Genomic DNA, 26,163 nt, shown 5'->3' on the forward strand with positions numbered 1-26,163 from the left:
TCAGCCAGACATTTAATAAGAAAATTTAAAAATTTCATTGGGTGAAGACCACATTGGCACACTGATGTAATCCTCTAAAAACAGGCCTCTCTAGGTCCACAGAATGATCTCATTGTTGGCTTAGGAGCTAATTTTGCCCAGCATATGGCCAGGCGAATTGGGCAAAGTTCTACTGATGGGAGACCTTGCCAAAAAGGAGATCTTTAAAGTATTTAATTATCAGAAGCTCTCAAAGACAGCAAACCATGTATACTACACTGGTAAGCAATGAACATATCTTTACCGACAAGAATGAAACTAACTTTTCCAACTTCCATCTGAAAAACTAAAAATCACTACAAATCTGTCCTCTCCATCTGGTTTGGCTTTATGCCTATGGTATAGGGTTAGCCCTGCTTTGATGAGCATGCACAAGGTTTGATAAAAAAATGTCCTGGTTTCCTTTGCTTTCCAGCATCTGTTTTTAGATGTGCTTGGTTGACAGACCATGCAGCATTTCCATAACATGCATGTGTTTTATACCTGCAACGTAATTTTATTTTTCACAAGAAGGCCGATCTTAATGTCCATAAGATTAAGGTCATTCTCCAGCTGCTGATTGGATCTCAGGAGGGTCACAACTTCTTCTCGCAGCTTCATTACATCTAACTCTTCCTGGAAATCCTGGTCACTTTGATCCAACAGATGGACGAATTTACGTACAACAACCATGGGTGGGTTTTCAGCATTAACTATGAATGTAAAAAATAATAACTTAGTTGCGCCAAAATACTTATTAGGTTGAACCTAATGGACATTTCTTTTTTTATACCTAAACCTCTATGTTTCTGTAACTACAGTATGTCATCCTTTGAAAAAATCAATTGAACATAATTGAAATCCCTGAACGGATATTTTTATATTTCAATATTTTTATTGTTTATGAACAACTGCAGAGTACAATAAAAATACAAAGTAATCTGTTACATTATTAATTTCTGGTAATATAATGTAGTATCAATCCTAATACCATTTTACCATAGTTTTTCCCAGTTTTCAAAATTGAACTGTGAACAAGCTATCTTCATCTGGTTACAAATTGCTCATAAATGTTTATTAATAATATTTCTAACCAAACTAATTAACTGTCAGACAGAACCTAATACCTTATATTGTGTGTGCTTCTTATAACATGGCAGGGTATTTGTGACCTAGATGCTTAAAAGAGCCGTTGGGCATTCTGTACCAGACCTACCTGTATATTTAAATCAGAGGTCCACACCAGAAGGTATTTTTGATGGGAGTCTAGTAGAATACTATATCTATCGAGATCTGTTTCCATGCTTTTGCGATGGTTTGTTTTGCTGCTGTCATTATTAAAAGGAATAACTGGAATTGATTTAAAGTCCATCTGGCTTTTTACATAAAAGGGCTGTACTTGGATGCATTGGAATTGAAATATTAAAAATTTAAAAGATCATATTATAGATTCGAATCCAGAAACTTTGGGCTGTTGGACGCAGCCACCATATGCGGTACATGGTTCCTTTATGGCCAAAGACCCTAAAACATCTGCTATCAGCCCTAGGTATAAATTGTGCAATACAGGCAGGGACCAGATACCACCTAAGTAAAATCTTGAAATTAGTTTCTAATAGTGAAATGTTCCTAGAAGATCTCCTTACATTAGACCATACTAATTCCCAATCTTCTTTGATGGCCCATCTCACTCTGCCACACTTGGGTATATGATATTTGTTGGCTATCCTTTATGTTATAGAAATTATTATAGAGAGCAGATATTACCTTCCGGGCTTTAGGAGCCTCACAACACCAATGCTCAAAAAAGGTCTAAAAGCTGTTTGCCTTACTAGAAGAGTCCCATAGAGATTGAGCATTATCTAACACTTGGTACGTCCAAAAGCGTTCTTTCTGAGGAACATTATATTTTTCAATCAATACCTGAGATATATAGGGATCTGATAGAGAGAACAATTGCCCAGTGGTCAAGATGTTCTGCTCTAGCCACCACTTAAAGGGCCCGGTGTAAACGAAGGGTTGCCCACTAGTGGAGCTGCTGGTGTTAGCGGTGACTTTAAATTAAATCAATCACTTACAGAATCCCATAGTTTAAATGTGTGTTGTAGGCAAATACTGCCTGCCTTAGGTCTAGTCTTAATAGGGCACCAAATTAATGATGAAGGCGAGTATGGTAATGAAAAAAGGGCTTCCAATTGAATCCAGTGGGGACTGTCTATCGTCGTATGTAGCGTTAGTATCTGAACTAGTTGGGCTGCTTTACAGTAGAGTAGAAGATTGGGGAATCCTAGGCGTCCTTTATCTTTAGGTAACATTAAAGTTGCTTTTTTAACTCGTGAGTTTCCCAGTCCATATGAATCGTACTAATTTAGAACTAAACCTCAAGATCTGTTTTAATAATTGGAATAGGGAGAGTCCTAAACAGATACAATAATTTTAGAAATAAAGTCATCATTATAGAGTTAATACGCCCAATCCAGGATAAGTGATAGTGCTTCCAGTTATCGGATAATGACCCCAGGGTTTTCAACATTGGAGGGTAATTGTACTTATACATAGTATCATATGATTTTGTAAGTTTGACCCCCAATATAGAAATATAGTGCAGCTGCCAACAGAAATCAAAGTTGAGTTGTAACAATTTAACTTTCTGGTGGAAAGATTCAAAGCCTCTTGTCTTGTTATGGTTAATTCTAAGGCCAGACAAAGTCCCGAATATGTCCATCATTCTATACAAATTAAGGAGAGATGTTAAAGGTTTGGAGAGGATAAGCGTTAGATCATCAGCGAAGAGATTAACCTTATGGTGAGTTCCCGCTTTTTCTATCCCTAAAATATCTGGGTTGGATCGTATTGCCAATGCTAGTGGTTCAATCACTAGGTTAAATAAAACTGGGAATAATGGGCCCCCATGTCTGGTGCCTCTATATATATAGAAAAGGTATAGGAGGAGAATCCCATCATATTAACTGTAGCCGTAGGGTTTAAGTAAACTGAGCGAACCCATTGCAAGAACCCCATCGCAAATCCCCACTTTTCTAAAGTATAATACAGATAATCCCAATTAAGAGAGTCAAATGCTTTACAGATGTCCAATTTGAGGATCATAGATTTATGTGTATTTCTGGTATATTGCATTTGCATATTTGTGGGAAAAAGGAATTAAGCCAATATTTTCCCAAGTAATTTGATATCTGTATTTAAAACTGTGGATAAATATTTTTAGCCATTAAAAGAAAGAACACATTCTGTTTTGAAACTAAAATCATAATTGGATAAACCTCTAGGTATGCATGTTTTTGCCTTTGTGTTATATGTTACAGTATGTTGCACTTACTAAGGGTCTTGTAGTCATCCCGTGCTTTGTTAGCACGAATAAAAGCCTGAATTTTCACAATATCTTTTATCTGAAAAGAAAGAAGGCGGTGTCAGTTAATACCACAATACATATTGTATAAATAAATACAAAGACACAGGTCCAGGTCCTTACATGATCTCTGAAGTACTGCAGTCTGTCTCTGTATCGCTTCCTGGCTTGATACATTCTGGTGTAAGATTGAATCTAAGGAAAAGCACCATGTTATATATTTTTGTGGCAATGACCTGCACATACAGTGGTATTTATATTCAAAGCAGGAGACGTCATTACAGTTATTATAGCTACACAATTCCTCTAAGCAATACAAAAAAATATACAGAGAAGGATAAAAAAATAGCCAGTAACTGACCAACACAAGATGGATATTCTGTCTCACTAGAAGGGCTTAGCTAAAATTCCTTCTGACACTTGGAACTGTATGGTGGTATTGCCGAGGCTGCTTCTAATCTAAAGCAATTTGTCAAATCAGGACAGCTAACTCTTGAATCCAACCAGATTGCAATCAGAGAGAAGCACAGAGAGCAAGCATTATTGTTATATCTAACTCACACAGCAAACCTATCTTCCCACTGAAATGAAAGGTAAGTTAATTTAAAGGTTAAAGTGTCAATATCACTTTAAACCGTTCCAGATTAAAATTGTGTCAGGCCTGTTACTATTACTATCTATTATAAAAGAAAGCAACTGTCAAGCCTTACCCCATTATGTGTACTAGCATAGGGGAATTAGTTGCCCATGTCAAAATAGTCCCTTAAGTGGGGAGGCCAAACGTGCAAAAATACCTTTGCATTAAAAGAACTGAAATTGCATTTTCCTAGCCAGTCCAATCAAATAATCACATATAAATGCAGAGGGTAGTAACATTTTTAACAAAAATGCACTTCTACTGGCTTGGACTCCACAATCATGAAATCTTCAACACAAAGGTATTTTTGGACATTTTGTTACATGCCTGAAACGTTGTTTCACATGGGCAACAAAATGCCCCATGCAAAATTTGCTACAGAGTAGATACTAGTTACTTTTTCCGGTTTCCTAACTTACTAGTAAATTCATTAACAGCTAACACAGATCAAAGGGTTATTAGCAACAACTGTGGAAGCTGAAAAACGGTTATACCTTTTAAATCTAATGTTTTGCTTACACATCTCTAACTTTTGGTTAAATCAAGAGGTTACTAAATCACATCTGGAAGCCTCCTCAATGTAGATCGGACATGACCAAAATCCCTGAACTTCACAGTTAATTGTTTTAAAGACAAATGCAGAAATACAATATTGGAATTTGAAGAGGAAATTAACTAAAAAACTTTTTCTGCATAATGAATTAAACGTTAAAATTTTTTTTAAAAAAAAAATCTATGTTGGAAGGAAAGTTGCTTAGAAATAGATTTCTTTTTTCACGAAGCATAAATATTTTGTGTACAGTTCCCTATTTAAGGCAGCTTTCATGTTTTTTGGGTAAATACTATGTAAACTGTAAACAAAATATAATAGGTACCTTAACCACTTCATCGGAATGATCATTCAGGTATTGCATGCGATCCTTGTATGCTTTCCTCTGCTTCTGTCCACGATAATGGGCCTAGGCATAGACAGAACGACATAGTATTATAGTGGCACATGAGCATTTTTAGGTTTTATTGTAGCGTTTCTTCTGCAGATTCAAAGTAGTATATTGGCCAGTATTGCCATTGCTCAAATCCTTGAATTAATGCAGATAATTGCTAAATAAGTGCATGTGTATCTATTTTACCTGGATACAGTTAACAGCTGGAATCTGGTCCCTCAGGAATTTCAGTCTTGCGTTGAATTTCTGGCGTATAAGATAACCACGGCACCTGGCCTGCAGCTTAGTGATTAAGGTTTCGTTGGCCAGCCACAGCTGCTCCCTGTTGTAAGCAGCAGAGACTCCAGAGATGGTAGTCTGCAAGATGGAGGGAGGGTCAGCATTAAATAAGTTAAATAAGAAAACAAGATACAAAATAACATTTTCAAATAAGAGAGAAGAAAGCCAAAATATTACCAGTATGTATGGGACCTCCAATGGTTTTAAGGTAAAAATCTATTTATTTTTTACATCCCTCTGTTTTCCAATTACAGCTCTGCTTAACATGCCAAGCAGCGCAGCAACTATTGGATGTCGGCACTAGGCAAAACATTAACTCAGACTAATAGTTTTGGCAAACTAATCTGTTAGAAACACATGGCTGACACGGAGTGTTTTATATTTAACCACTGCAAAACCAGAGTAGTCAAAATTTCTTAAGCTGGCCATACACATACTGATAATATCCATTTTGTATGATTTTTGGAACATGTATGGCAGGCTGATGATCCCAAAAGAGATCCACCTACTACCGATATTGGTCGGTTTGTGGATCAAACCTGATCAAATCACATCTGCAGATGTTCCATATTCTCCAGTGTATCATGCTATGGCACACATCTCCCCGAAATGCCTTCCCACCAGCAAGGATGTGAATCGCCGGCGGGATGGCATAAGCATTGCTTCAGTTTTCCGAAGTCACCCGAAGTTTCCTTGTGAGGCAACTTTGGCAAACTGAGCACAACAGTGATATCTGTTTCATATTAGGCCATATGCATATGAATGGAGAGTATGTCATATGGATGCACCAGCAGAGAAAGGATTGCAGCTTGAGGGTATAGGATTAAAGGAGAAGGAAAGGTTAAAACTAAGTAAGCCTTATCAGAAAGGTCCATCTAAATATACCAGTAAATCCCAAAAGTAGTGTTGCTCTGAGTCCCCTGTCAAACGAAACACTGCATTTCTTTCCTTCTATTGTGTACACATGGGCTTCTGTATCAGACTTCCTGCCTTCAGCTTAAACCTCATTGCCCAGGGCATGAGCATGCTCAGTTTGCTCCTCTTCCCCCCCCCCCTCCCTTCTCTACTGTAATCTGAGCCCAGAGCAGGGAGAGACTCAGGCAGGAAGTGATGTCACACCAAGCTAATACTGCAGCTGCTATCCTAAACAAACAGAGTTTCTAGAGCTTTTTACTCAGGTATGGTAAAACATTCTACAGAATAAATATAGCATTCTAGCTTGCACTATTGCAGCTAATCTATTGGCAATAAAATGCCTCCGTAGCTTTCCTTCTCCTTTAAGGCTTTTATTTCTAGGTTAATACATTAAAATACATTGTCTGTCAGTTCAGCCACTGAAACAAATAACGTAAGCATAACACAGTATCAAGTGATTTTTATTTTGCCATTACCTGAATCTCTTCTTTTGATAGCTGGGTGTTATTCTGTGTGAATTCTTGGGGCTCCACCCATCCTCCTTCATTGCTATTTAAGTTAAAATAATAAAGGTATCCCCCTTTCACCCAGTGCTGCACCCACTCACTTCCGTTGTCCCCTACAAAGAATGCAGAGAGACATGTAAGATGAAGGATGGGATTCATTAAATGCAATTCACAGCTATTAGATCAATATAATAACCAACTTTTCCTTATGCCAGAAACATTAAAGGTAATAGAAGCAACATATGAAAACCATAAAGAAGACAAAATCTTGACTTATAGAACATATTGTTGGTATTGCAATTGAGACATATCGACTAAATCCTGCCTTAAAACCATGATATTAGAAGGAAACAAAAAACATAATGAAAGAAATAATGATATCAACAGCATTTAATTAAATTCATCAGTCATTCTTTTTTTTAATGGAAACATACCTGCTTCAATTTTCTTCTTCTTAACCTCCGCCAGTTCATTTTGGTAAGCCTGTGCACATTCCCCAGTCACTCCATACAGTCCAACATCTGGGGACCGCAAGGTGTTCAGGGTATGAGCACTGTCACCATTCTTTACAGCTTCATTAACAGCCAGGATGCCAAGAGAGACTACACAGGTGATAAAGACAAATGTTTGGTAAGCACTAATTGATAAGCAGCCATAATTAAAGACTCCTAAAGCATGATCATTTATAAAAGATAAAAGGGATCATTTACCAATGTATGGTTTGTGGTAATCAAAGCAAAACAATGCCATTTACAATGTTAATGCATCAACATGCACTCTATAGCAACAGCTGGTTACATCTGCTTTGCTGAATAAAGTGCAAAATACAGGGTGCACAGACCTGGGGATGTATTAATTCTAGAGCTCCCTCTGCATGAGGCATGTACATATGCAACTGACATGAATGCAAATTTTGGTAGTTTGAGCTGCTAAAGCAGAAGCTCTATCTAATGTACCAGCTATATAAGATCTGGTCCCTTTAACATCTTGTGGTAATGCAAATTCCATAAAAAATCTGTTCCTGAAAATCCAAATGAAGCACTGAGTCTGTACGTTGGCTAACATGATGACTATTGTTAACTTAAATAAATCTAATTACTAAGCACAAGAATTATTCACATTATCAAATATGGTATCATGGACACATACATTTCTGTGCATCTTCGGTTTCTTTGTTTGAGAGGACAACGCCGTCTTGGATCTCATCAAGCCACAGAACAGCAGATTCATCTTTTGTTTCCTAGCAAGAGAAATGACAGAATAGGTCAATTTATCTATAAGTATATGCACTGCAATTGACAATTACACTGACCATAAACGAAAGCAATAATTCCTTATTTGAACACTGGAGGGTGCTATATTCATGCGAGCATCGCCTGACGCAGCTGTAACTAGGCAAAGAAAAGCAGCTGTCTAAACAGTAACGGTGACTGTATAAGATACTCCCAGACTCAAAGGAAGCCAGTTCATCGTAGCAGCAAATATATCAAAAAGAAAAAAAATTTTGTGCTGCTGTCCTCTTCATCATAAACGGGAATGAAGAGGGGGACTGGTGTTATAGTCCAGCAGCTCTGTAACTCAGGTGCAGGCTCTGAACTGTTACAATTTGCCACATTGGTTGATTTCTCTGCAGCATCTATGGAATATTAGCAACTATCAATTATAACAGCTGTCTTTAATGAAATGTATCAACTAATGTATCAATCAATCAAGCAGCTTCTAAAAGACACAAGAAGGTGAAAAATGAAACTTTGCACTTCAATATTATAAAAACGGTCACAAATAGAAAAAAGAAAGTACTATAAATCTTTATTTCTGGTAAGCAATTTACAAACAAGTGTTGGAAGGTGAACAACAAGGGTGAGTGCAATCTATTACACAGTCTATGAAAACATTTGCCTCTCTGCAAAACAGCTCTGAAGTGGTATTGCAAGTGGCATATCAATGGGATTTCTGTTTTAAAAAAAACACAGAATCCCAAAGAGAGCTTAAAACATACTGCTTAAACAACTGGGTAAAAAAAAAAAAAAAAAAAAAAAAAGACTACTTCTGTGTATGGATTATGTACACAATAAGATTTTAAATATTTATTAAATTTTCTTTATTCCTTCTCCCTGCCCACATTTAGAAAGAACTAGCCCATCCATAGAGAACCATATATTCAGGCCAAATGTTGCCTTGGAGAGCTAATGGAAACTCAAGAACTTTGTACAAAAAAGCTCAGTGAAAGAACTTTCCCTGTAACTGTGCTCCCTTTGTGTCCAACAGTCTCACAGACAGGCAGTCTCTGCTACTAAATCTTACCCAGGTCAAGTAGCAGTAAAGTCGTTTTGGGGGACAAAATCTACACATCTAATCAACACATTCTGAGCATGGGACAATCGTTTGAATGAATGTTTGGCTCTTAAAGATAAACACTTTCTTTCAATTCCACCTACACTTGTCAACAATATGAAGTATCCACAAATGAAGCTGAAAAATGGAAATGCCTGACTAGGGTTGGCTCATTTTGGGGAAAAGCAGCAGGAAGATAAATTTCGGCTACTTTTAACTGCAATTTCCCAGAATGATCAATCGACCTAACAGCGTACCCAGCTAAGCTCAGCTCACACCAGGACAGAGCGAAGGGTTAAAAACAAAATTATGAACCTAATAAATGTAAATGTAAATGTTCAATTTCATCTTGTGCCCTATTTAGTGTTTACTGCAAGAAATAACAAAAACCACACATGTATGCTAAGTTAAAACAAATAGGTAAAATGTTTGTTGAGCACAAGCCCTATTCATCGCATTAATGTTGATAAAGTGTCCCTTTAAGCAGTTATTGCAACAGTAAGTGGCTCTACGATTATTTTAAGTGTGCTGACATTATCCTAGATCTTCAATTGAATTCTGAGTCAAACAAATGAGATTAAAAATCCCTGGCACAGAAATATTCACAACATAAATCTTCCACAACAGCAGAGGGCCCCATTATATAAACAATATCAGTTATTTGGTACATTTAAAATGAGCACAATTATAGCAGATAGGAAGGTTAAAACTCTGATTTTATATTTTTTTAATTTTTTTTTTTTTTTAAACATCCATCTAAAAGTTGAAAAATATCTAAAATTAGTCTGTTGGGTTGTTAGATGCTCATTGTGACTAAATAAGGCAATTTTTTCCTCAGTGAAATTACCAGCCTGGCAGACTCTGAAAAGAAATTGTTATTTCACAGTGGCTCAGCAGCAAGAGGAAATGCTTGGACAAATACTCAGATCCTGTACAAATTCACTTACTCCTTTACTGAAGCCAATAATGTGCAAGCTGAAAAATGTAGCCCTTGTATGTTTAACAACTTAGACTGGGTCCTCTTTAATTCAGTCCTGTGGGGAACAGTCATATAATACCAGAGACACCCAAGAGATGACTATGATTTATATGGTTTATTATTTCCAAAAAGCACAAATCACGGTCACAGCCAACACCCACCCACTTGGAGCACCACTATTATATTTTTATATTATTATATATTATTATATCTACAGGGTCTCCCCAAAAATAACTTTTACATACATATTAATGTTCTGTGTGTTCTCGTGAAAAGACCCTGTGTGGGCATTCTAGCTACATATTTGTGCACTGCCTCCACAACTGTATGCAATGTTTTATCCTAATACAGGTATGCCACCCATAATCCAGAATGCTGAATCATATACAAGGTACTGTTTTATTACTACAGAGAAAAAAATAATTTTTAAAAATTTGGATTGGTTTCCGCATAACAAACCCTATACCTGTAATACAGTTATTTTTCAGAGTACAGTTTTGAATCAGAAGCCATTTGTATGCAATAGAAAAGAAGACCAGTACATACAACTGAATGAAAGACTGCAGTGACAAGTCCACTTGGCTTTACTAGATTTGCAGGTAGTCCTTACAAGAGACTAGGCTTCACAGTTCTTTAAAGGAGAAGGAAAGGCTAAAACTAAGAAAGCTTTATCAGAAAGGTATATACAAATACACCAGTAAACCCTAAAAGTAATGCTGCTCTGAGTCCTCTGTCAAAAGAAACACTGCATTCTTTCCTTCTATTGTGTATACATGGACTTCTGTATCAGACTTTCAGCTTAAACCTTCAGGGCTAGGCCCTAAGCATGCTCAATTTGCTCCTCTCCCCTCCCCCAGCTGTAATCCGAGCCCCGAGCTATGAGTGAGCAGGGAGAGACTCAGGCAGGAAGTGATGTCACACCAAGCAAATATGGCAGCTGCTATGCTAAACAAAGAGAGAGCTTCTAGATCTGTTTACTCAGGTATGGTAAAGCATTCTGCAGAATAAATATAGTGTTATAGCTTGCACTATTGTGACTAATCTATTGGCAATAAACTGCTTTGTTAGCTTTCCTTCTCCTTTAAACTAAGAGTGGAGTATGCAGAATAGACTTGCAGAAATTATATCTGAATAAACTTCCTGAGTAGTGACACTGCAGAGCTCACTGATCACCTTATCTGGTGCCTGCTTCAGTCACTGGCGCTTCTTGTGGCTAAAGAAAAACAGCTGCATGTGATTACTCACTCACTCAGGCTGTGGGTTTATATAAAACTACATTTTCCTCACCCAGTGACATGACTAGTCCGCCGGTAGATGCACAGACAATATAGAAGCAGTCAAATGACTCCCTTTAGCACAGATATTCTGACAGCCTATCTCTATAAAAAAATTCAAGAGGAAAAACATTGTATGGACCACTGCTTCCCTCTAATTGGAAGAGAACTTGGTGTAAAGAGTAAGGATCTTGAAGACAAATGCAAAAACCTTTAGGGCAGTAGAAGTCTGGTAAAAAAAAAAAAAAAAAAAAAAAGCCTAAAAAACTATTACTTCTCCTGTTAAACAGATACTTCCATGACAACAATTTTCCATCTTTAAAACATTTTAATATCATTTTAATTTACTTTTACGGAGTGCTAGTAATTTATTTGTTACTAAATATACCCCGTTTTATAACAATTTAAAACCTGCAATAGTGCAGGTTCCATTGCCCTTACATATTAATTAATCTTGCAGTAATGAATTTGACACAGGATCCTTGATCCCTATTTGTTTGATTGTTTAATTAATAAAGCTCTTAACTTCTCGAGAAGTGTAAGCTTCTGTCTGTCCCTACTCGGGATGGCTTTATTCAAAATAAAACATTGTTAACATGCAATACAAATAAGATTGAACTTAGCTAAAACTGTTAACTCTATCACATCTCCTATATACACACCTGTGCCTTCTCTCTTTTTGCGCGAACCAATGTGTCTTGGTAATGCTGAGCAACATTAGGTTGTACGTCCTCTAACTTCGCAGCTGGGAGCTGTAATGCGTGCAAGGTCTTCTTTGCATCCCCTTCATCCAAAGCTTCATTAATAAGCCCAATTGCCATGATTCCTTTTAAAAGACAAATCAAGTAGAGTCAGAGAACCGCCCCTTGAAAATGAAATACAATGAGAAGCTTAAAACATTTGCAAGAAATGATATCACAGCCCATATTCCTGACCAGACTCTGGTATGGAAAGAGAGAATTGTAACTGTAACATATTCATATGTAACCGAATCTGAACCCTCATTTGCATATGTAAAGTAGGGAAATGAGCGGGAAAGAAAACCGTGTGCATGTGGTTAAAACATTTTTGTCTTCCTTGTTTGAGTGACGAAAAGTCAAGTTTTTTAGATTCAGTTCGGCCAGGCACTTGAATTTGTCCGAATCCTGTTGAAAAAGGCAGACTCTTGGCCAATTTGGTGCATCCCTACATATAGTGATAAAATATTCTACTTGGATCAAACTACACTGCACTGTTAGTTATAGGATGGACTACACAATATTTTCAAGTAGCTAATAGACCACATTGCACTCATAGTGCTCAAAAAACATTTCCTTTGCACAGCTCCAAAGGACTTACATAAATGACACAATACAATTGTTTAACTTCTCTGCCTCTGTCACACTGTTAATATCCATACATGGACTAAAGCCAAGCACTTTAGAGTCTTTAAAAGATGAAAAATGGCAATGTTTCACTTAGCAAGGGGTTTAGCTAAAAATAGGTGTTGTAATTAGAGAGGGCCTCCGATAGACTATTGTTTGCTCGGGTTTTAGATTTGGCAGTTTTCTTGTAATTGATCTGAAGAGCTGCAATTTTTGTGTATAGTTTCCCCCCACCTTTATTGGAATTTTAATAGACTTACATTTAAACATTTGAAGACTTTTTAAGCATACTACAACTGAAATTACATTTCAGGAGTTTTGATTATAGTAACCTATTAAACACAAGATCAAATTTAATTTACTGGAAACATTTATTTTAGCATGGTCCCAAATGAATATATCTATATAAGCGTTTTCAGGTGTGCGCTTCAGATAAAGCCATGAAAAAGAATAGGCAAAAAAAACGTACTTTCATGCTCCTCTTGCACAGTCAGATTAACTTGTGTCACACATCCTTGGATATCGTTCCATGTAATAAATTCAATTCCTTCCTCCCGTGCTTGCTGTTTCATTCTAATTAATTCATCAATATACCTACAAACAGGAAAATGAGTTTAAATAAATAATTCATTAATAATACATTTTCCTTTTACTCATGCAACCCCTGCAGCATGGAAGTAGCATGGATGATCATGATAAAAATTCTTAATATAAATGGCACGTTTAATAATAAGACCAGCAAATAGTTCATATAAAATTGGCACATAAAGTACACAGTTGTCTTGCAAGAGATTTCCTGCTCATCACTATTTTTTTTTTTAGCATTGTCTGTATAAATATCTAAACAATGCTTATACAAACCTCTGAAGATTCTCATCATCGACATCCATTAACCCAGTAACAGAACTAATCAGCTGTTTCTTGATTGTGCCAACATCGCCTGCATCCAAAGCCCTATTAATAAGAGCCACTGAAGACAACATTTCCACTGCAACCAAGAGTTCTGGATGCGTTAAATTACCCTGTGATTAAATAAAATAATATCAATGTATCTAAAATGTCACATATTCAAAGGCAGACAGAAAGTGACTAATGAGCTACATAAATAATGAGCTGTATAGGAAATGAAGCAATCAACATAGCTTAGACCCACTCTAAATTCCAAGCTTGCTAACCTGGAATTTAGCTTCATAAATACTGTATATTTGCTTGTTTCGTCAACTGTATAACCTAAAATGATGTACTCGCTGCAGTTCAGGCAGACAGAAACGGTACCTACCTCTGGGCTTTGTTGCTGTAGTGTTGCCAGTTCATTTTGGTACAGACTTCCCGCAAAGGGGTACACCTCTGGTAGTTGTGCATCGGGGTTCATCAGCTCCTTCACAGTTTCTTCAACAACACCCTTCCTGATTGCATTATTTATCCTGGTCACTGCAGCCAGTTCTGAAGAAAACAATAAGAATATTAGCGGTATTAAGTGTGATACTGAGGGGGTTATTTATCAAATTTTTAGACTTTGTTTAGACCTCAAATGAACTTAGAACTTGAATGATTTCTAATTTAGGAAAAAACCTGAATGTAAAAAAACTCAAATCAGTGAAGTCGAATTGAGTTTTCGGTGGAAAAAACTTATATTGCTTGTATTGATCGCGTTTACGAGTGAAACCTGCCAATAAAAAAAATAAAACATTGTGAAGGCTATCATCCAATGGTTCAAGGGACCTCTGCCATTGACTTCTACATGACCTTGACAGGTTGTAGATGGTTTATTGTTGGATTTGAGCTATTTCCAGTGCCGGGTATAATGAATTTCGTAAAATCTTAGTTTTCTGGGGGGGGGGATTTTTTTTACCCGAAAAATTGATTTTTGACTCGAAACCTCAGATTTCTTGTGAAAAAGACCCCCTTTATAAATCTGCCCTTAATGTTATAAGCAGGTAAATAGATATTCTACAGAGAAGAATCAAGCTAGGGGGAAAAAAAATCAACAAGTTCTTAAAGGGGACCCATCACTCAAAAAAAATATTCCAAATTCTATTTTACCATGTTAATCAAGCAAAAGGAACTTTAATTACACTATATAAATTATTTGAATCTTGTTCAGTCTGGGAATTCATAATTATAGCAAGCAGGCAGGAGCCATTTTGTGGACACTGTTATTAAGGCAAGCCTTGTATCATCTCAGAATCTTGTTTGTGCACCAGAATGTGGGACCTGATGTCTATTCCCATGCACTGGTTACACAATTAAATGGTTAAGAGAACTGGGGGAATGTGGGGAGAGCAGTGACATCTAGTAAGTGCTGAATGGAACGTGAAAATAATTGCTTGCCCCGCCTCTATGCCTAAGTCATAGAGGAGGGGCAGCCAATATTTGAATGACAGCTGAGATTTTTAAATGAGTTTACAACAGCTATGAATGCTTTAATTAAAAAAATTTGGATTTCATGTTTAATTTGAAAAGGACTTTTATTATACAGATTTTTATGTCTGGGTGACAGGTCCACTTTAAGTAATAATCTACAGACTGATCAACAATGATCAAATGCTAGCAAGTTGCTCCCCACTTTGTTGGGATGATGTTAGTTGTGCACAAGTTATAATTACAAAACTCCCATAAACCTTCTGGTATTCACCCTTTCCATCAATCTCTGGGTTTCACCTCACTCAATTTGGTACCAAATCCCAAAGGTGAAAGAATTCCAATTGATGCTCTTTACAAATGTCTGAATCTCTTTACATCCAGCCAGGATACTGTTACAAACAAATTATGAACCCATTTCAGTAGCACACAGCTACAGCAAAGTAGAGTATGATTAATTCTGAGACATACAATAAGAAATGCTAGATAAACTATATATTAAAACTTTTTTAGTGCCTCAGTCACTACATCTTGCGATTCATTGCCTCTAATATGAACATCAAGGAAGTGACCCAGACATAGCACATTTGCTGGTCTCCTGAGGACACTGCTTCAACCTGCATTACATTGTTTTGCTGGAAATAACCAAGAGGCTAGGAGAGCAGGCTCACAGTTCATGAAAACAGCCCTCTTGGGTTTTCGGAGAGAGAGGTGCAAGGCCTGCTGGACCCTAAGTAATTATCGACCAACACAGCAAATGATGCTTTACTAAGTACTAAGCAAATTGCTATGGTGACAAAGCTAGCAAACCAGCTGGGGAGGAGGACAATGAATTCCTCTCTCTTTCAACAAGTCAGTCAGTACTGAAGTGTCTCCCTTTTGCAATATTCATTTTAATAAGCGGAAAAAAATGTGTCAGTGGAAAGATACTCGAAACCGATTTATACATTGCCTTCTGATGTAGCTTGTACGGTTTAGGGATGAACTCATGGAAATAGAAATTGACAGGACACACTTATAAGATAGGATGCTATGATGATGTGAACTCACAAACAGTCAAGTATACGGATACATAAAATATGTCCCTGATAGTGTGAAGGTGATTAAAAAAAAAAAAAAAAAGAACGATAGAAGAAATGGAATCTGTTTACAGTAAAATTTGATCCATAAAGTATACAATACTCATGTTAGCAAATATGTTCCTTTTTATAATTTCCCAACATCGTTTTGGCACAATGTATTGGAAAACCTGTTTTATGCAATCTGCATTGTGTTGGTGTAGCAAAAAGTTACACAACACATATAAATCATGCACACCTCCCTTTTAGCCCTCCAGCTACTATACTTGAGTAGACCCAATTTTAGATGCCATACAAGTCTACCATATACCACAATAGCAAGCAATATGCACTTACTTCTCTGACATTTCTGTGCTGCATTGTTTCCTGCATCAACCCCAGCCTGCAACTCCTCTTTCAGTAGGGGTTCATTCAATCCACTCTGTCAAAGATACAAAAACGTTTGTTTTCTCACAAAAATATTAGCAATATAGGTGTATGACACAAAATACTAATACTAATGAGTAGCAACAGGTACGATGTGCTAATGGATGTGGATAGAAACACTAACAAGATTTCTTCCTACACACCAACATCACATTCTGCTTTAAACCTGCCTCACTCTTGAAATGACAAAATAATTCTTGGCAGCAGCAAACCCAGAGTGGAAAAGCTTAGAAGGCGGCATTAAGAAAAACTGTTTACCACTCAGGGGCTGCAGGGGGGCAAAGGAGGTATAGGGGCCCCATGATGCTCTAGTTCATATACAATTTCAAAATATATTGATAAAATAGAACAACCTCTGGATATGTTGGGGGCCCTAAAATTAATTTGCTGTGGGGCCCAGTAACATCTAGTTATGCCACTGTTACCACTGAAAAGTCAGATATCCCTTGTGCTAATATGCCTTCCATTATTATAGTGCATTGGATCAGCCATCATTTACCATCATAACGTAGTTCCTTTTTTTCCCCATTTTGCACAAAGCGTAATAAGTTACTGAACAATGTTGCAAAAGACATTGGAGAGGCTGAGATAATATGCTTACCCAGGTGCTTAAAGGGATTCTGTCATGATTTTTATGTAGTTTTTATTCATAAAAATTCACTCTACAATATAAAATGTCATTCCTGATCCAGCAAGTGTATTATTTTAGTTGTAATATTGGTGTGTAGGCAGCCATCTCAGGTTATTTTGCCTGGTCATGCGCTTTCAGAAAGAGCCAGCACTTTAGGATGGAACTGCTTTCTGGCAGGCTGTTGTTTCTCCTACTCAATGTAACTGAATGTGTCTCAGTGGGACCTGGATTTTATTTTTGAGTGCAGTTCTTAGATCTACCAGGCAGCTGTTATCTTGTATTAGGGAGCCCATTGTTCTGTTGTTAGGGTGCTGGGGGGAAAGGGAGGGGGTGATATCACTCAAACTTGCAGTACAGCAGTAAAGAGTGACTGTTTATCAGAGCACAAGTCACATGACTGGGGGCAACTGGGAAACAGACAATATGTCTAGCCCCATGTCAGATTTCAAAATGTTATATAAAAAATCAGTCTGCTCTTGTAGCAGCACTATTAAATGATGCTTTTTGAAAAAAACATTTTCCCATAACCGTATCCCGTTAAGAAATAGCACAGAGCAAACTTTGGTCAGGAGAAAAAAAAATTACTTTTTTGAGGAATGGCTGTAAACCAGATTAAGACTTCTTCAGTCAACTGTGAACCACAATAAGGCACATTTACTCATATAAAAAAGCGCACACCCAAATTCCCGCTCTCACACAGTCTTCCATATTGCGTGTGTCTATTTATAACTCCAAACATACAAGATTGCCATATGTGTGTGTGTGTCTGTGAGAAGCGCCACACCCATCTGCATGCTGTGGGAATAATGGACACGCTCGGTATGACACAGATACACTGAGAGTACAAGGATTGAAAGGCTGCAGACCGACACATCCACTGTAAATAGAAGAGCTCATTATGCTTTGCATGCCTAACAAATGTGACGTGTCGGTGACTGCATTGAGGGACTTAAGCATCAAAAGAGTTTAGAAAAACATACCATGTGTTCATGAGACTCAGTTAAAAGGATGTTTATTCTGCCTGCACACACCTGGCACAAAATGCCTTTAAGTAAGAATTGAATTAATGGTTTTAGAAGAAACACTGAACAATGCAGCAGTGGCTGTCTACAAACTCGAGACCGGAAATGACGCTTATACTTGCTCTGTTTTTTTACGCATAACGTTACCCCTAATTGATAAATATGTTATGTCATTCATTCAGGTCTGTATGTAGTGCCAGAAAAAAATCCAGATAAAAGAGCATAACCTTGTTCCCTAAAGAAACTGCTCTATTTTATTTTCTGCAGTGTCCTAAATTATGTTATTTTAGCTTTTAACAAAGATATACGAAGTCTTAAGGAAAATGTAAAAAAATATCCTCCTAATGTTATAAAAGGTACTAGGTTTGCCCAGGAGCAGAAACCCATAGCAACCAATTTCCATAAGTATTCATTCCCCCATATATATTTTGTAGAGCCAACCTTTCCAAACTATAAAGGAGAATAAAACACCCTAGCCATTTCTCCCAAACCTGTTGGGCAAATACAGAGAAGTTGACTGGATTTGTAGTTTTCACATTTGTAACATGTGGAGCCCAGGTTTCCTGGTGGTTATTGCCAACCCGGACCATGCAAAAAGAATCCAGAAACATGTAGGCCTCCAGTGGGCATTCTCCTGCATTGCAATCACTGCTAGCAAGCCTGGCCACTGGGAGTAGCATAATCAAACATGGCAGCCACCAATACTTCTGCACTGCATTTGCCCAACAGGTAAGGGAGAAGGATAACTTTTGTTGAGGTTTCAGTTGTCCCTTAAAGGAAAACAGTTAGGGCAATGGCATACCAGAAGATTAATCACCAGCCATGAAGCTCTGCTTCTGCGAGACGACTAATCTGTAAAAACCTTCTCACCGGCAATAATGTGAATCACTGGTGGTAAAACCCATGTGTCGCTTCAGTCTTCCAAAATCGCTTAAAGTTTTTTCTTGAGGCAACTTCAAGTGATTTTGGGAGACTGAAGAAAAAAATGGGTTTTACCACCAGTGATTCACATTATTGCCTCTGGGAAAGCATTTACTGGAGATTACTGTATTGCTGGTGATTAATCTCCTGGTGTGCTATTACCCTTACAGTGGTGGTTGCCAATTTGTTTGCAGAAAAACAACCTGCTGAGAGTCAGCTGCCACCTTGTCTCCTGTCCTTGGGATCCCATTGCATCTGCCCTGTGAGGTGAAGATGAGCATTGCCTAAAATATTGCCTTCCCTCTGTAAATTCATTTGCTAAGCTTGTAAAGATACTGATCATGGTGACTCAATAAAATTGAGTTTAATTAGACACTAGGTAAATACCATGTTGATAAGTCAAGGGGATTTTAATTGAATGCATGCTCCCTCTATTAGGAGTCTCTATGACTACCCATTTTAATTAATGTGCAAAGGAAGGCACAAATAACTATGCCTTTAAAGTGATACCGACACGTTCCTATAAAAATCATAGGAACGTGTCAGTATCAAGTATGTGCTGTACCCGCAATAGCCCCCCTCAAAGCCTCCCCCAGCCCTGCGAACCTTGGTGTAACAGAACAGCTGACACTACTACTACTACTACTGGGGGCGGCTTTGAAAGGAACTATTGCAGGTGCAGCACATACTTGATACGGACACGTTCCTATGACTTTTTTAGGAACGTGTCAGTATCGCTTTAAACTTCTCTATGCATAAAGGTATAAAGGGGTCATATGAGGGTATATTTTACCATGGAAAAAAACTGAATGGATTAGAACTTTTTAAAGTAGAGATAAGAAGTTCAACCCAAAATAAAACAGCACCCAATTCTTATAGTGTAAAGGAAAAACTTCAGTGATGAAGTGCAAATTGAGAATGTTATCAGAATGCTTACCTCTTGCTTTTGCTGCTTCTCAGCCTGCAGGGTCTTCAGGTACCATTCAGCATTTTCATGCTGTAACATCCGCAAAGCAAGGGAAGGTGAACTCAGAGCCTCAAACAGAATTTGCGGGTCCCCAGTTTCTAATGCCTGATCAACATTTTCTACACCAGCTTGCACTAAACATTAAAAGGGACAAGGCATTTGTATCTAATGTAAGTAATGCTAGTAGTCTATCATTTACTTTACCTTATGCAGACAATGTATCAAAGCTTAGTTTAATTATGAAACAAAACATTTACGCTCTGTCTATCTGCATTCAGATACAGGAAGGAAGGCCCTATATTGACAAAAAGGTCATGGGTATTGACCAATACACATTCCCAGGTCTACTGTTTTATTAGTAATTTAGGATCTGAGCAGTAAATAAAAGACACAAGAATTAATAAATCCACACTGCAGAGCTGCATGGGATATACTCTTACAATGTCACCCAGATGAATGGACTTTCATAATGCATTCCCTTAACACTATCAATGCTAGTTTTTTAAGCTTTGAAGGAGCATTGTTTATTGGTGCAAAAAGCTTGGCAAAATTACTTTTTGCAACCTTCTCTAATCCGATTTAAAGAAAATGGTAAACTTACAATTAACTTTTTTGACATTCCCTTGAATCTCTGCCTGTGTCAGTAGCTCCTCATACACATCACGTTCTCCTCCTGCATTATCTGTCATTAACTACATCAACAGATACAAAGCATTAACATGAATCACAATAGCATAACACACGTTTTATTTATGCAGTTTCATTTATTATAAAATGTATAGGCATTGATGGCTCTGTGTATTCCAGCATCAAGTAAGAGATGGAATATAATTATCAATGCAATAAATAGGTAGTCACCACTAGATGAAGTTTTGCAAAAACAAAACTTGTAGTAGATGAATAGCTCCATAAGACAGCCAGCATGCATAGCTCAACAATGGTTGTTTTTCAAGAGTGAGATTTGTTCCCTACCCGCTTTCTAGCATTCTCTGCTTTATGCTGTTTTGCCTGGTGAAGTGTGCTCTGATACTCTGTAGCCAAAGGCTTGTTCAGATTTACAAGCATTGCATTAGGATTCTGAAGAGCAGTGAAAGTTTCTTCTGGAATTCCCCGATCGATGGCTTCATTGATGGCAATTACAGCCGCATGTACTGCAAAACATAATTTGACATTTATATAATGAGGAACATTTCCACACTTCAACTGTTATAATTCAGTTTTCTTGACTACCAGAAAAGTCATTTTACATATTGAAATGCCTTTTTTATTCTCTTTATCTGCAACATCTACTACCACATCCATTTGTTAAAGGAGCAATATAACACCTTGCACAACATGAGTTAAATGAATAGGGTTTGTGCTGAACATACTTGAAGCTACACCATGTTTGGTCTTGCGAGGTACATAATTAGAGTACATAGATAATTGCCCTGCATTGCTTAACTAATTCTACCTTGCAAGGTCCAAACATAGAGTACCAACCACACCAATCATTTTACTGGAGGGCTATACAAAACAAGTCCACGTAAAACAGCATTTAATTTACCTTGATTTCACAAGAAAGGTACAGTCTGGGATTTGTCTACTATGTCGTCTGCATACAGAACACTTAAGACTCCATATGAAAAAATACTTTTTGGCTGTATCTCAACAGGAAACTAAGCTTTTTAAATAAGGAGGGCTGTCTTGTAAATTACATCGTATACATGAGAGCTAAACCCCCATAACAGTGAAGCTATAAGAAGAAAAAGCAAACATGGTACAGAAAACAAAGAAAGTGGCACATTATCTGTAATTTGGAAGGCATGCACCGACTACAGTGTACCTTAAATGAACAACACATAAACTTTCTATTCACTAGATTACCCTTTACTAGCCTACAAATCCCTTTCGTCTGGAATTTTTCCACTTGCCTAATGTTCCAAAGAGCCATTTGCGTGTACTGCAAGAATAGACACTTCTAAGAAATTGATCCTACTTTAGATGAAAGCAAGTGGAGTGTAAACAAAATGCAGTTTAAATAAATTATCCCATATAATTATTAAACATCAGTTCTGCTCATTGCACAGTATCAGACTCTCTCAGGCATATCTGTGCGATTACAAATGGTTGTAATTAATGTTTCTGACATCCATCAAAACAGCTGCCTGCATTAAATCTCGGCCCTTTACAAAGCACTGAGTGATTCTTCTACCTAAAAATCTGCAAACCAATTCATTGATCCATTATTCCACCAAATAGTTAGCTTTATTCAGCAATTTTCTGTAATCTCCTTTGGTTTGAATACTAACAATGTCTTGTTTAAATGGGACATATACCTTACCTCATAATGCAGAATTGATCATATTGCTCTTGTGCGCACATTTGCAGTTTACATGAACTCTTTTTTATTTTAGATTTTGTAATATGAGCATATTTTACCAAAAGTTTTCATACACATTTGCAGAGCCTTCCAAAAACAACAATCTTTTGCACTCCAACTTGTATTACTGAAGAAGAAAAACCTATCACATTACTTTTCAATGTGAAATACACAAGGTGCAAAAGAACTAACAATAACTGTATAAACGTGTATACAGAGACATTATTTACTCTCCATAAATTTGTGTATGCTCTTAGAAGACACCTATTATAGTAACATTGTTAAAAGAGCCCACATTGGCCAATATGTTGGCAAGAAAATGCAACACTACACTACCAATGCTGGGAGGGAGCTCCCAGTGCTGGCGGCCATGTTTGGTCACACCCATGTGCATTACAAAAGCAAGACTCCTGCATGTTCATTATACAAGTGTCAATTGATTGGGAAAGGAGACAACCAATCCTGCATCACATGCATGTGAATAATGAGCCAGTTGGGGCACTACTCATTACATACATGCTAGAGTCCCAATATGGCCGCCCTAATGGCAAGCTACCTCCTGGTGTAAGATGCATTTTGCTATGATAGGTGCTCTTTTAGAGACAATAGGATATGTTTTTCATCCTTCTTCATTCTGCCAGTGGATGAAAATTGTGAGTGGAGTGAAACCATTTGCTTGTACTCCATAAAGAATACACACAAGCTCAGGTTTTATGTGCTTTTTGAGTTTAGCCCAGGCCCGGACTGGCAATCTGTGGGTTCTGGCAAATGCCAGAGGGGCTGCTGTAAGATGCCATAGACACTCACTATTTAGTGGGCACGTCACGTGCTGTTTCAGTCTTTGTGTGGCCTGTTGGGGCCTCTGGGTACCTGAAATGCCAGGGCCTATTTTGATTCTCAGTCCAGACCTGGTCTAACCCTTCTCCCAAACATGAAGAAAACTAAATAACTTACATGCTGCTTCATCAACTGATAATTCACTTGCCAAAATTCCTCCAATTTTGCCAAATGCTGGCATCTGAATTCCATACTTTTCCAGTTCACTCTTCATAAAGTTAATTTCTTCAGCTAAGGAAGAATGAAAACATTATGTGTATACCTTTGCAAAGGGGGCAGAATACATTGTTTTCGGATTAATCACTATTGGGTAGACAAACTTTTTATATAGTCTGTTTATTCAATGAAAACTAAGCATACATTACTTATGCATTAGTTACATTAATTACGCATGTGACATTAATGCAGAGTACACTAATTCAACCCTTAAAATCAATATGAAATTAAGCCTGACTTCTGCAAGACTGGTTAATGACTCCATACATACAGTATGAAATGGTAAGTCACTGACCAGTCAAGTCTGTAGTTTTGCCCAATACAATCACACATCTATGATAAAGTAAAAGGAATCTGAATGTTCAGCCAAAATGTTAAAAACACATTTTTGGCAATGTCAACTGTATGCATGATACTGTATCAGCAAATATTACGGACAGAAAAACAGGACATTACATTTTTAAGAAAAATGCAAGCATATTACAATTGTAACCAAAAAATTGTAATGCAAAACATTATAAGCTGTACCCATACAAACAAATGACTTTTAAAGACCTGTCTATATACAGATTTCCACGTGATTTTATGTGTACTGTAAAACAGGAAAAAATAATTCATTCTGACCTGTAAATTCTACCTTCCCATACAAGTCCTGGATCTGCGGTGCAAGGCCAAGTTTAAACAGGTACAGACTAGAAAATAAAGGTAATAGCAAGTAATTATTATTTATAATAAATAAACGACATCCCTACAACAAGCAATTATTGATAGAGGTTATTTCTTTAGTTAAAATAAGAAGAGGAGTTTTTTTTTCAAGAAATCAAAAAACATTAAAAGAGCATAAAGAAATGTAAGACTGAATAATCCTTATAAAATATATTGTATAAAAATGTAGTTATACATTACTATAATGTAATTATACATTCTTGCAAATTTATGGACACCCTGTATTACCCACCATATAAATGTATAATGAAGAAAAAAAACTATGAATATTTAAGGAGTAATTTTCACTTAAATGAAGTCCCGAAGAACCGATAATGGTCAAAATAGGTAAAATTTGCAATAACAAAAAAACTGCCATGCACATTTTTCTAGAAAACATTGAATTGGATCATTGGAATAGCTTAAAGTCTTCATGAAAAAAAGCTTAAAATCTAAGCAATAACTGCCCCTATTGAGCACAAGTGCACACAGAATTTGACGTTCATGTGGTTAGTTTACCTAAAGCAATTAGGAAAACAGCACACAGGTTCTATGAGGCTTGCCATAGCAGGCAATTCGAGATGATTTAAGCCATCTGAAGCCCCCTCCAGTGAGTAAGGATCATAGCACCAGAAATTCCCCTTTGTGGTTATTAAGCAACTTATTTTGCTTACAATAAAATAAGTAGTTATAACAAGAAAATACTGAACTGCTGGGAGTGCCCCTGGATTCTGCAGTTTAATATTTAATAAATGTGTCCACTGGAATATTTACACCATCGCAATAGCCAGGCAGTAAACTAAATTGCTATTGTATTGTGTGCAAAAATAATTTTATTTACTAAGGCTATATGTTTTGCAATTACAAATGTCACACCAAGGTAGGGTAGAGACACGCTGTGATTCGGGGGAGATTAGTCGTCCCGGCGACAAATCTCCTCTTCTTCAGGGCGACTAAACTCCACGAAATGCCTCCCCTGCCTTACCGCCGGCTAGAATGTAAATCGCTGGCAGGATGGAGCTTGGAGCGCTTTGTTTTCCGAAGTCTCCCAAAGTTTTCTCGTGAGGCAAGTTCGGGGAGATTAGTCGCCCCAAAGAAGAGGAGATTTGTCGCCGGGCAACTAATCTTCCCGAATCGCAGCATGTGTCTCTGTCCTAAGAGCTATATTTAAAAGTTGCCCAAAACTGGATGGAAACAGACCACAGCAGATTACACTGCAAGACAAACACTCAATCAGCACTTGTCAGTCACTTAAAAAATCATACAGAGGGCATGTAAGCTTGTCAAGTCAGTCCACTGGGCCTTTAAAGCCCAAAACAGCTTTAAGTGCCATTACTCATAGTGATCGTATAGAAGCATCCCCTAAAACAGTGCTATCCAACTTCTGTGGTACTGAGGGCCGGAATTTTTATGGCCTACATGGTGGAGGGCCGATAATGGAAGCCAATGACCACTCCCTGTTTTTAAACAACATCCACTTTAAACTACACCCATGTTACCACAACACCATGTCCACATTATTGGTGGTATTGATGGCACACAGAGGGAGCATAGGGAAGACAGAACAGAGCAGGGGACAGTTTCCACTCTCTGTAGTGATACCTTTTAAAGTTTACACATGGTGAGCAGACACAGCAAGCAGACTTTGATGTGGGGGGCCACACAAGGGGGGTCGCGGGCAGCCAGTTGGACAGCCCTGCCCTAAAATATCCCTTACAAGAAATATAATGTTTTCAGATACTTGTGATGTAGATAAATGGCACTCACAAGATAATGCTGCTTTGTTCAGGTCTCCTTTATTCCCGCATTTTATGCTGTTTGCAGTATCATGTCTGGACAGAGCACAAGGGGGTGGTCTTTGTGGCTGTGGTTGGTTTGTGTTTCAGGGAAACAGATATTTTTATACTGTATTTTAATGCCACCAATTAAAAGGGGAAGTGGACACCTGACAAGACATTACATTTACAAAAAATACAGTGAATTACAACTATTACTTTCAGCAGCATGGTAGAAGCAGTA

At 37.5% G+C, this 26,163-nt stretch overlaps 1 protein-coding gene across 2 annotated transcripts in view; it reads right to left on the bottom strand.

Moving 5' to 3' along the window:
* iqgap1.L (IQ motif containing GTPase activating protein 1 L homeolog) overlaps positions 1-26,163 on the bottom strand; it is a 93,482-nt gene that overhangs the window by 26,053 nt on the left and 41,266 nt on the right. The window contains exons 6-23 of one of the 2 annotated variants that reach the window (XM_018250835.2): positions 24,064-24,131; positions 23,341-23,454; positions 20,997-21,175; positions 20,626-20,716; positions 19,995-20,158; positions 16,394-16,478; positions 13,897-14,060; positions 13,479-13,639; positions 13,087-13,211; positions 11,916-12,079; positions 7,816-7,906; positions 7,101-7,268; positions 6,637-6,779; positions 5,153-5,323; positions 4,898-4,981; positions 3,509-3,580; positions 3,356-3,425; positions 523-731 (exon numbers count right to left, since the gene is read on the bottom strand). In XM_018250835.2, the coding sequence (XP_018106324.1) occupies positions 523-731; positions 3,356-3,425; positions 3,509-3,580; positions 4,898-4,981; positions 5,153-5,323; positions 6,637-6,779; positions 7,101-7,268; positions 7,816-7,906; positions 11,916-12,079; positions 13,087-13,211; positions 13,479-13,639; positions 13,897-14,060; positions 16,394-16,478; positions 19,995-20,158; positions 20,626-20,716; positions 20,997-21,175; positions 23,341-23,454; positions 24,064-24,131 (2,323 nt within the window). 2 annotated transcript variants of the gene reach the window in all.

The sequence above is a fragment of the Xenopus laevis genome, chromosome 3L (genome assembly GCF_017654675.1).
Source record: "Xenopus laevis strain J_2021 chromosome 3L, Xenopus_laevis_v10.1, whole genome shotgun sequence".
Lineage (NCBI taxonomy): Eukaryota > Metazoa > Chordata > Amphibia > Anura > Pipidae > Xenopus > Xenopus laevis.